General features: G+C 44.1%; 1 protein-coding gene across 1 annotated transcript in view; it reads right to left on the bottom strand.

The window, feature by feature from the left end:
* The window catches only part of Tnik (TRAF2 and NCK interacting kinase), a 413,176-nt gene that overhangs the window by 306,086 nt on the left and 94,048 nt on the right, over positions 1–13,042 (bottom strand). Inside the window, 1 exon segment of the mRNA XM_028875813.2 lies at positions 9,788–9,853. Coding sequence (XP_028731646.1) covers positions 9,788–9,853 — 66 coding nt within the window.

Raw genomic sequence — 13,042 nt, 5'->3', positions numbered from 1 at the left:
CACCTTCAACAGAGCTGCTCTGAGTGATGCCACCAGGACAGAAAGACATTTGGAACACATTATCTTGCTAATGATTCTGTAGTCAGAAGAAACCCTAGAAACCATTTCAGCACAGTCCATTCATTATATACATGCTCCTTGACTTACAATGGATCAAATCCTTATAAACTAACTCAAAACTCTATCTCATACAACTAATATGCTGAGTAACACAGCTGCAGTCGTGCTCAGCTTACGGTGGCCTGTACTTGGGCAAAATCTAACACAAAGCCTATTTTAAAATGCAGTATGGATCATCTCATGATATTGATGATTGCATCAAACGTGACAAACAGCGTGGCTACGCAGAACCCCTTTCACACCTCTGTGGAACTGAAAACTCACACCAGAGACCATTTGTCCTTAAAGCTAAGTCACAGGAAAGTTAGTAAGTTGCGTAGGTACACACACTCATGACACAAGAAGAACCGTCTGTCTACACCTAGTCCTGCTTCACCTTTGCCATTGTCCCTGAACCGGGCAATCAACAACCATCAGGCCCTGGTTACTACTGCTTTATCCCCGAGAGTCCTTTACTCCCTTTCTCTATACATCTATCGACTCTTCAGACTCAAGCAGACCTCCACAGGAAGCTCTCACAGAAGTGCCACTGCTCTTGCAGAGCCTGTAACACACATGAAGTAACTGACTTGTCCTGCTTCCTGAAGACTGGACAGCATGATTATTCCACGTGCATAAATGCTGTGATGCTTATTATGAAGATGGGTACGGTTTTAACTTAACCTGTAAAGTGTATAAATGTATTTAAACCCTAGGTTAGAAATAAAAGCTGTCCCCCTATCAATGCCTGAGGCATGTGGGAGAGCTGCCCCTGCCCTTCACCAGCTGTAGCACTTGGGAGAGCAGGCCCTGCACCTCACCTGGGCAGCACAGTAGAGCCAACCTCACTGGTGGAGGTGTGGGTTTATAATTCATTATAAAATAGCCCTGAAGTTGTGAGCATGGGAGAGCTGTCCTTATTACACATCTGTCACATGGCAACATGGGTGGGGGAGAGATGACCACTTCCCCATCCCCCCATCAATGCCTGAGCAGGGAAAGAGCTGGCCCTGAGGTCATAAGAGCAGGAGAGCCCGTCCAGTCCCTCATCAGCTTCAGCACTCGGGAGAGTGGTCCCTATGCCAACACCTGGGCAGCACTGTAGAGCTGGCCCTGAAGGAGAAGGTGAGGGATGTCTGACCCTGAAGACATGAAAGCAGAACTGGCCCCGTCCCTTGCTCATCTCTGCAGGAGGTAAACTAGCCAGAACAATGCAGGAGAGCTCACCCTGGTGCTGAGGACAGGGGGAACAGGAGGGCTGACCAACCCTGCAACTACCCAGACCCAGAACCAGGGTTATGAGTTGACCCACCACAACATCCACTCCCATCTGTGATCTGCTGGAGCACGTGAAAAAACTGGTCCTGCAGACCCAAAGCAGCAGGATCTCCACAACACAGGGCAACAGCAGGACATCCAGGAAGAGTCCCAGTGAGGGCCCAGCATCATTAGTGTAGCAGAAACCAGAGGCCTTGAACCAGACCACTGACTCTTTGCAATGAATACTTTCAAGCAGATATATAGATAAAAGGGTTTACTGCATGACTGCATGCATTACTGCATGGCTCACTGTGTCACACTACAGCTTCCATGATGAGACTGAATTTTTTCCTTCTCTTTTTTTTCCCTTTTCTCTTAAATTTTATTTTATTTTGGGTGGAGGTTGCAAGAGCAAGGGACGGGGCCAGTTCTGCTTTCATGTCTCCAGGGTCAGGACACAAAGGGACGGGAAAATGACTGGGGTGGAGATGCATGATGTGAAAGACACAAAGAATAAATAAAGAGAAGGAAAAAAACGAGTAAAAGAGGGTCAGGTTTCATCCCTAAAGTTTTATATGTATATGTGTATGTGTATATATCTATGTATGTGTGTGTGTGTGTGTGTGTGTGTGTGTGTGTGTGTGTGTGTGTGTGTTTATACACACCACCTGAGAGGTCAAGGTCTTGACTCTGTGGCTTTCTATCCAGACTGTATCTGAGCCCAACAGTAACCTAAGTAAATCCAGATCTCTCTATAAACAAAGCTTTGTGTGCAAAAAAAACTGTACAATTTTCTACTCCAGGACAGTGTTTGAATATGCTGGCTGTTTGAATGTAACCATCCAATAACCTTAGTACTATCACTAATTGCTTTGAACAGGTGAGGTGTTCTCTGCTAGACAGCACAAAAACTGTTTTTGAGGATCAGCATCCCACACTTGGCCCACCAGCTGGGTTTCTAGGAAAGAGAAGAGAGAGCCCCAAAGCCATGTTTCATGGGAAGAGCCTCCAGATGCAGCGGGGTGGCAGGCCAGAAAGTTGCTGCAGTGAGAACAAGCCCCCCTTATAGCCTAGCTCATATCTGTGTCCTACTGGAGAGCCTGACTCCAGTGCAGGAGAAGTTCCTTGCAAGGAAAGAAAAGAATTCCAGAGTTAGAAATTGGGAAAAATATCGGGTGAAACAAAACATTTCAAATATATCACTGTGTCCCCTCCAGAGGGGGGTGTGGTCAGCGGAACTATGGAGCCTCCCGGTCACTGGTCACTCTGCACACAGCCACCTTTGGGTGCCACTGAACACACGTTGAGAGATACGAATACTACACAGCAAATGTCAACAAGGTGAAGACAAGAACAGGGGCCTCCCCCTTGATCCAACTCCTCTTGCTTACAAAGAGAGGAAAGAAAGGCTAAGACTGAGTCTGTAGCTGCTGCTGGATTACGCCGAAGGGAACACTGTATCCCACTAAAACAGAACACAGTGAACCCAAGAGTGAAGAGGAGAGATTGCAACATGGAAACAGACACACACACACACACACACACACACACCCCACAAACTACTTCTGTCACCTTTGTGAGCCTTTCTAGTGAGAGACATCAGTAAATCAAGCCTTGGAGACGGTGAGCACTTCATATTGACAAACTGTTTTCATGGACGTGAATTCACAATGGCCTCGTGGGGTGTATAAAGGGCAGGTTGTTTTCAACTTACATGTCAGAACAATGGAGCCTTCAAAGAAATCTGTGGTAACCAGACAGTAAGGAATTAGAGAAAGACCTGCAAGCGTCCTCAGCTCCTCTGTGAGTTCCTCTACCCGACACTACGTCACCTGGGACAAACTAAGGCTGGGTATTTTCAGTAGCTATGGAGGAAATACTATTGATTCTCCCCTCCAATTTATAAAATAATAATATTATACAAAAATTGCTCTTACCTTATCAAAGTTTTAGAATGCTGGAGCCAATGATAATTCCCCCTAATGACCAAGTTTCTCTTTAAGAGTTATTGGGAAACTGTCATTTTTGACCACTCAAGGTAATAGCTCATTCAATAAAACGATGACCTTGCAAACAAGAAGACCCGAGATGGATCTACCAGCTGATGTGTTCTGCTAATCCAGTGGTGGAGTGGTAGAGAAAGGCAGATCCTGGTGCATATGGCCAGGCAGCGCAGCCTCAGCTCACTCAGTTCCAAACCAATGATGGACTCTATCTTATAGAACAAGCTGGGTAGCACCCGAGGAATGACAGCCAGCTTGTCCTTTGGTCTCCATATGTACATATATGCATGTTTACTCACACCTTCCTGGAGCTAAATGTTTTCGTGTGTCCCACCTGGTCCACAGCTGCTCAGACCCAAGTAAACACACAGAGGCTTATATTAATTAAAACTGCTCAGCCATTAGATTAGGCTTATTACTGACTAGCTCTTACATTTATTTATTTATTTATTTATTTATTTATTTATTTTTTTTTTTTTTTTTTTTTTTTTTTTTTTTTTTTTATTATGTTACAAAGCGCAATCTATTAAGATTTTGAGACCATTGTTGCTGTAGCTCTTACATTTAAACTCAGCCCATTTATGTTAATCTATATGTCGCCATGTGTTCCATGGCTTTACCTGTGTGCCATTACATGCTTCTCCTTGGACAGCAGGCTGGCATCTTCTGACTCAGCCTTCCTCTTCCCAGAATTCTCCTTGTCTGCTTATACCACCTATACTTCCTGCCTGGCTACTGGCCAATCAGTTTTTATTTATCAACCAATCAGAGAAACACATTCACAGCATACAGAGTACCATCACCTACCACCTTCCTACCCCCCCACACAGAGGGATACAAACACACAGATGCATGCACAGAGACACACAAACATACACATGCATACACTCACAATAAATAAATATTCAAGATAAATTGTAATACCTAAATGACAATTATGTCATCAAATGCCACACAAGAAGCATTGATCCTTGGTTTTACAACAAATTTTGGTGCTCTGAGCATCTCAGAAACTAGTCAAGCATTGAATGATGCTTCACTATTCTGTGAATGTTTTCTTCAGCTCATAAAACATTTTCTAAAATCAAGATCATGAAAAGACCTGACACTCATGTTTAGAAAGAATAAAAGGTCTTTCACAAGCTGCTGTGTGTGTGTCATGAACTGTACACACAAATTTTCAGAACCTCCCTATCCTGCACTATTAACAACAGATGAAGAAATGCAGACTCAGAATAACCAAGCTGCTGTCTTCACACGACTATAACAAAGCAGAGGCACACTGAGATGCCAGCTCAGGACTGCTCCCAAATCCTTTCCCTTTATGAAGATGCTGAATGATACTCCCCAGTGCAGCTTCAGCATGTCCAGAACACCCCTCATCTCACCCTGTCCTCTGGCCTGCACTGTACGAGCCAGGTGTCTCTGTACCTCAGTTTACAACTCTTGCAACTCTCTTGCCTTGAGCAATGGCTCGCACTGTGGAGGGTTCTGTTCCTCTGAGGCTGTTTGGCAGAGTCTGGAAGCATTCTGATTGTCACCTCTTGGAGGTGGCACTAGCATCTTGTGAGTTAGAGACAAAGGACACGCTGGTAAGCCTTCTTTACCACCCAGAACAGCTGTCATAACAAAGAAGATCTGGAGTGCTGAGGCTGAGAAGGCATTTCCTCCTGTTAAATGGGACCATAGCCACAGTTTAAAATAGCAAGCACAGGAACCACAAAACCTTGGGCAAAAATGGTCATGCAGCATCCTGATTAGATCATGTAACCGCATCCTTCTTGAGAGTGAGAACTGCTTCCACTTCCTCTCCTCATTCCTACACAAGGCACAGAGTTTTTATCATTGGAACTTAGAAGTGTGCAAAGGTGGATTCTTTTTTTCTGTTTGTTTGCTTCTTGTTTTTAAGACAGGGTGTCTCTGTGTAACAGCTCTGGTTGTCCTGGAACTTGATTTGTAGACCAGGCTGGCCTCAAATTCACAGAGATCCACTTGCCTTTACCTTCCAAGTGCCGGGATTAAAGGTGTGCACCACCACCGCCTGGCTGTGCCACCAACGCTCGGCCACTGTATTACTTATATTGGAAATTTTTATTAAAAAGCAAAACAGAATAAATGTCTGGGCTGGAGAGAGGGCTCAGTGTTCAAAGCATTTGCTGCTTTTGCAGAAGATCCAGGTTCAGTTTCCAGTACCCAGGTGGCAGCTGACCACTGTCCTTATCTCCAATTCCAAGTAATCTGACCCCTTTTTCTGGCTTCATGGAGGCTTATTATTAAAACACTTTATTTTTAACAGACAGTTAATGAAGACATTGTGATATATGTATTTAAGGAAATTACACACAATAGACTGATTTTTCTTCTTCACCTGCTTAGTCTTGACAGTACTGGTTTCCAGCTCTTGAGCAACCTCATACTGTAATCATAACCATGCCAAATAAAAACACTGGATGAGGAGCTCAAGTCGGGTGGCCATCACATCTGATGTCAAGACACTTTGCTCTTTGTCTTAGTTTATGTAAGTTTGAATCAGTCTGGAACACCTAAGGTTTTAGAAAGTGCTTGGCTTAGCTTTCATTCCAGTAACCTTACATCAAGATCAAAGAAAACCAATGTCATAGTACCTTTTCCACTGCTGTGATAAAACCGTGACTGAGGCAGTGAACAGAAGGAGCTGGGCATGGTGGTGCACACCTTTAATCCCAGCACAATGGGGGCAGAAGCAGGTAGATCTCTGCATTCGAGGCCAACTGATCTACAAAGTGAGTTCCAGGACTGCCAGGTCTATACAGAGAAACCCTTTCTCAAAAAAAAAAAAAAAAAAAAAAAAGAAAGAAAACAAAAAAGAAAAAAATGAAAAGTATTTTTTAAATTATTAACCTATTCCATCTAGTAAATAAAATTACAAATAAAACTAAATCAAATTATCACTTGATTACTGAGACCAAACTGTTAAAGTAATTCTTCCAAAGAGCATGTAACCATAAACTAGACTTGGGAGTGAGACTGGAAGTAGTTTTGGAAAGGTACACATTATTTAATGACTTTTATACAAAATGTTTCTTTTTCAAAGCTAGATGTATCTGTCTCTGATACAGATGCAGCTCAGAAAATACTTTTAAAGGCTATATGTACTTTTTATTCATCATATGACATGTTTCTTAAATGTTACTTGAAAATAAAATTATACTATGACTCTTGTACAGAGAGCTTATTAAAAAGTCTTATGATAAATATTCCACAAAATAAAGGTTACTCAGTTACTCATAAAATTATACATCACTTTGTGAAGCTCAGCATCACCTATGGGTAAATTCACAAAATTAATTTAATTACAACAATTAATAGGTTTAATATTTAATATAAAGAAAACATTTGTATACAATTTTATGTGGAAGGATTCCTAACCAAGGCTATACAATTTCTATATATGCCTACATTATTTTTGCAATGTGCCTAGTCCACAAAAATTATAAATGCATGGTGTGAAAAATCAGTTCCCAATTTACTTAGCTGAAGGTTCTCATTCTGTAAATTCAGATGTTGCTGCTGTGTTAGGCAGTGAGGCAGCAGCAGCAGCAGGACTGCATTGATCCTGAGGAAACAGGACCATCTCGGGTCATGAGGAACACCACCTAACACAACCCAGTGGCCTAGAACTCACTAGGAAGTGACGATTCTTTAGATAAGGCAGCTCAAGCCCCACAGCGTCTCCTACTGCATTCTCACTGGACTCAAGTCTGAAAAATTGTGAGCCACAAAACAGCGAATAGGACTGTGAAAGAGACCATATCTCCTGTCCCCAGGTCACATGCCCAAACCATGACGTCTGCAATCTCCCCTTCCCACTCTACCTGTGTGCTGCAGACCTTCTCCTGTGTGCTGCAGACCTTCCTGCTCTGCCTGTGTGCTGTAGACCTTCTCCTGTGTGCTGCAGACCTTCCCGCTCTGCCTGTGTGCTGCAGACCTTCCCCTGTGTGCTGCAGACCTTCCCCTGTGTGCTGCAGACCTTCCCGCTCTGCCTGTGTGCTGCAGACCTTCCCCTGTGTGCTGCAGACCTTCCCGCTCTGCCTGTGTGCTGCAGACCTTCCCCTGTGTGCTGCAGACCTTCCCCTGTGTGCTGCAGACCTTCCCGCTCTGCCTGTGTGCTGCAGACCTTCCCGCTCTGCCTGTGTGCTGCAGACCTTCCCCTGTGTGCTGCAGACCTTCCTGCTCTGCCTGTGTGCTGCAGACCTTCCCCTGTGTGCTGCAGACCTTCCTGCTCTGCCTGTGTGCTGCAGACCTTCCCCTGTGTGCTGCAGACCTTCCTGCTCTGCCTGTGTGCTGCAGACCTTCCCGCTCTGCCTGTGTGCTGCAGACCTTCCCCTGTGTGCTGCAGACCTTCCTGCTCTGCCTGTGTGCTGCAGACCTTCTCCTGTGTGCTACAGACCTTCCCACTCTGAGAAAAGAATGAGACTCTTTGACACCCATTGAGCTTTTAACTGGTTTTCTGTTTTTGTTTTTCAGGTAGTGTCATGAAGTTGGAGATAATTCTGGATTTTCCAAAAATTCTCATTTAAATTGAATGCTGCATTTATATTTTTGAATCGTTATTACAATGAAATACCTGTGGCGAAGCAACTTAAGGAAGGGGGGATTGATTCTGGCTCACAGTTTGGTTTCTCCGGTCCACCAAGTGGAGGAGGTGTGCTGTAGGAATGCTAGGGAGCCAGGCACACTGCTTCCCCAGTCAAAAGTAGAGAGTGATGAACGCTGGTGCTCAGCTCACTTTCTCCTTCTTATCCAGTCTAGAACTCCAACAAATGATACAACACTACCAAATTTGGGGTAGGCTTCCCACTTCAATTTACCTAATCTTGAAACTCCCTGACAGATATTCCCTGAGGTTCATCTTCTAGGCGATCCTGGACCTTGTCGGGATGACAGTACCATATACCTTTGTTCTAGCCTCTTGCAGGGTTGTACAGTTCTACCTGCTGGATTAGATGATGAAGCTGGTAAGTGTGTCCCAATGTCTACTCTACAGTGGGAAGCATCCTCCAATGCTATCCTGAAACTAACGGCACACTCCTGATGCTCCACCACATTGACAAGAAGTCAGGAGTCATTTTCTGCCTGGAATAGAGTTTCCTTCATTAGCCACATTACATGGCAAGTTCAATCCAATTTCTCAAGCCGCGATAACACAATCATCCAACCTAATTATCTTCATTGCAACTATTTAAAAGCACTTTCTGAGAGACATCTCGTTCTGTGTCAGGCAGGACCAACATCAAGTGAGCAGCTCATGGAGTCTGCAGTCTGGCTTCTTGTAAAGGCTTGGCACTGTAGGAAATGGTTGCTTCTTGTAAGGGAGAATTTGTCTCTCACTCTTGCGGGCACCAAAAACTACTTCCTAGTCAAGTAAAAGCATCCATGCATACCCACTCACAGTAGTGCTTTGAGAACCAGATTCTCACAATACCTTATGCATCCCTGCACTTGACATTCTGCAGAATTGAGAATATTACAGTCTGTATGACTTCCACAGCACTTTGAATCAGTTAAAAGAAGTTTAGGGCAAAGAAGGAATTTTTAAAAATAGGACAATGAGAAATAATCTGTACTTGAAATTCCATCCCATATTGCCACCACTTAGAATAATGATGACTGCTCCCTGGAAATAATCCAGAGGACACATTGGCTTGTTTTTGAAGGATTCTTAACAGTTCATTTACCAAAAGCCCCCAAATTCTAGTCCCCAAACAGTTCACCTGTATTTCTTTTCACTCATCAAAAGAGGAATCAACCTATATCTTTTTTTAAAAAAAAAAATTATTAGGGGGAAAGACTCCTTTTAAACATTTTTGGATGAATTTGTAGGCAGAATTAATAAAAGAGCGGAAGTTGAATCCCAGTTCAAGCTGGCCATCTCACTACTTCCTATCTTGAGGGTTCATCTTGATCCTGGGTCTCCACTTGTGAGCAAGTGAGCAAGTGAGCTAGCCAGCTTTCTCCTAACACTGTGAGGAAGCTCATTTGACTACTGCCCTGGGCCAGTAACAAATTCACTTCTGCAGCTGCGGTAGTCTAATCGCTTGAATTTCGAAAGGGAATGGTGTCCTTTGCTCCTTTGGAAACCAGCTTGGCAGCGCTTAATGTGAAGGAATCTAGGCACTTAGCGAGTTTCAGATAAGCAATATCTGAAGATTGCTTCCAATACAAACACTGTGTTAAACACTGCAGGGGAACTCAAGCCACAGAACCCCACATAGTCAGTTCAAACACAGCTCTGTCCAAAAGGATGGAGAGTGAACCAACCAATGACCAGTTCCACTTGATATCTGTTGTGATGAGGCATTTAGGAACAAGTATGGACAGCATTGCTATTTGGCACACAGAAACCCATGCCACACACAAGCCATACTCAAGCTTAACCTTCTTACCTTATAAACTTGACCATACGTCCCATTTCCGACAAGTTCCACCAACTCAAAGATCCCTGCAGGGTCCTGAAGAAAAACAAAAAATCAAAATTTAAAACACCATCTCAGAACCTGTCATCCTCAAAAGCAAATATTTACTCAAAAGAAGCAATTAAATCACTTGAATTTGAGGGGAGGGCATCTTCTAGGTGTAACTACCAAATAGTATGAATTTTTTTTAAGTTTAATTAAACCACAGCTATGAAGTTAGTCAAAGTCACTTTTTTTCCATACTTTTATGATGAATTTAAATAGAAAAAAGGAAATTGTTTTACATTAAAACAATAAAAGGAGTGGCTAGGGAGATGACTCAGTCCATAGAGTCCTTATCATGTTGTCATGGAATAATCTTTTTTGTACACTGTGAAAAAGTGGCACTCTGATTGGTTTAATAAAAAGCTGAATGGCCAATAGCTAGGCAGGATTTCCAGGCACAGAGGATGCTGGAGAGAAGAAGGGGGAAAACATGAAGAGACACAGAGGAAGCAAGAAAGCAGGAATGGACAGTATGTAGATGAGGTAAATGAGCCCCAGTGCAGCACATAGATTAATAGAAATGGATTCATTTATCAGAGCTAGTTAGAAACAAGCCTGAGCTATCAGCCAAGCTTTCATAATTAATAATAAGTCTCCATGTGGTTATTTGGGAGCTGGCTGGCAGGACAGAAAAGACTCACTACACCATGCATGCAAGAGGACCTGAGTTCCATCCACAGGACCCACTTTTTAAAGCTTGGCAGAACAAGTCTAAAATCCCAGAACTAAGGCCTGGAGACAAGAGGGTTCCTGGGACAGCTGGCTAATCTAGAAAATCAGTGAGTCCCAGGTTCAGTGAGAGAAAGGAGACCCTGTCTCAAAACATAAAGTAGGGAGTGACTGAGGGAGATGGCTGACATCCACCTCTGGCCTCCACATGTGTACACATGTCCATACATACCACACCTCTGTCCATGTGTGTGTACACCCACATACAAACCACACCTCTGTCCATGTGTGTACACCCATAAACAAACAAAAAAGAATTGCCATTTTTCTCACTGTGGAATCAAGGTGCTCTTGCAGGAATATTGAGGTAACATGAAAGGCACAGATCATCTAGAGGAAGTTCTATTTTTTTTAAACTATTTCTCTTGAAACATCTAAGCCACTTACTAGGGTGGATGCTGGAAAGAAAACTAGGTGTGCTAGTTGTTTGTTTTTTAATGACATAAGCAAGAGTGATCTGGAAAAGAAACCTCAATTGAGAAAATGACTCCATCAGATTGGCCTGTAGGCAAGTCTGTGGGTTATTTTCTTGACTCATGATTGATGTAGGAGGGCCCAGTCCATTGGTAATGCCACCCTTGGGCATTGGTTCTGGGTTGGGAAAATAGCAGGTTGAGCAAGCCATGGAAAGCAAGCCTTTAGCTTTTCCCTATTGTTCCTGCTCTTTTCCCCGTGTCTCTGCTCTTGCTTGAGTTCCTGCCCTGATTTCCCTCAATGGTGGCCAGTGATCAGGACATGGAAGCCAAATAAACCCTGTTCTCCCCAAGTTGTTTTTGGTCATGGTGTTTATCACACCAACCTGATACAATGTGTTTCTGAAGTGTGAGGCGATCTTCTTTATGGGACTCTACAGTCTCCAAGAAAGAAATGGGGGTGGGGCTAGAAAGCCACCTCCCGGGATGCTTTTCCTTGGCTTCATCTCTCATCCCTACAGTGCTGGCCCTGCCAGATACGCTTTTGCAGAGTAAATGTAAAGAGAAGAACTATGGGAGTTCACGGCAGCAAACAGGGTCCTATCAACCCTCAAAGCCAACCAAGTGCCATGGGCTCAGTGACTGTCCACAGCCATGGGCTCAGTGACTGTCCACAGCCATGGGCTCAGTGACTGTCCACAGCCATGGGCTCAGTGACTGTCCACAGCCATAGCTGATACTGCTGAGCTGCAGTCCCAAGAAGTGGAGAAGAAAATGATCCATTAAATTCACCAAAATCCATAAAATTCAAGGTGTTTATCCCTATGATTTCTAACCAAAAGGAAATTGCTTCTTTAAAGAACTAAACTGAGACCAGAAAAATGGCTCAAATGATAAAGGCTAGCAAGCCTGGGGACATGAGGACCCCAGAACCACTTGGTGGAAGAAAAGAGCCAGCCTCCAGCAAGCTGTCCTCTGAACACACACACACACACACACACACACACACACACACGCACGCACGCACGCACGCACGCACGCAGGCACGCACGCACACACACACAAAAAAAACACATAATTTTTAAAATGTAAAGGAATAAATGAAGAGTCCCGAGCATAATCATGTTAGACCAAGGGGTGAAGTGGCCTACTGCACAAGTCATTCCTCCGCTAGGCAGGGACAGGGAGGGAAGGGAGGAGAGCTACTTAGCACAGCTAATTACTGCCCTGCCAGCATAAGAGCACAAAACTGCCAGGTCTAATGATTTCTCAAGAAAACCCAGACATTTTCTTTAAGGTGTGATCTAATTTTTAAGTGTTAGTCACTTAATTTAACTTAAAAAATATTGAGAGGTGAGAAAAACCTGAGCATGGAGCCTACTACCTTGAGAGCTTGACACAGAGGAGCACCTGATGTATGTATTGGCAGGTGGGCTGGCAGGGAGGAGGGGACCAGCCCAAGCCTTGCATTCAGACATACCCAGACCAAATGCTGCCTCAACTTGAGTGCTATGTGACCCTGGGAGGGCCTGGAGGCACAGTCTGGTGTCCGAGCCTGTAAAACACAGGTGACTTTTCCCCTGCCATGACCCCATGAAAAGTTGACAAGCTAATAGTAGTCACTTCGGGATTTTGACAAGGTCTCATAGCCAAGGCTGGCCTCTAACTCACGATGACCTTCCATCCTGATCCTCCAAGTGCTGGGATCACAGGTCTATGCCACATGCCCAGTGGATGTGGTGCTGGGTTAGAACCCAGGGCTTTGGCTTGTGCTAGGAAAGTGTAAGAAGTGAGGAGCGACAGCTCCAAGGTGTGGCTGAAGGGAAGGACTTTGGTGTAGATATAAGGGAGAACAGCCAGAGGCATCTACAAGAGTCCAGAGCAGGGAGAGAAAGTGGTAGAAAATATGACCAGCGGAATGGACTTGGCCTTGGGGGTGGAGGATAAGAGAGCACCAAGAGAGGAAGTGAGAAGAAAACCCAGAGGGTGCATGGCCAAAATGCAGGGTTACACAGGCATGAGAAACCAGCAAAGGAAG

The sequence above is a fragment of the Peromyscus leucopus genome, chromosome 6 (assembly GCF_004664715.2).
Source record: "Peromyscus leucopus breed LL Stock chromosome 6, UCI_PerLeu_2.1, whole genome shotgun sequence".
NCBI lineage: Eukaryota > Metazoa > Chordata > Mammalia > Rodentia > Cricetidae > Peromyscus > Peromyscus leucopus.
Note: the sequence above shows the minus strand (reverse complement) of the source record. Positions and strands in the feature narration are given on the sequence as shown.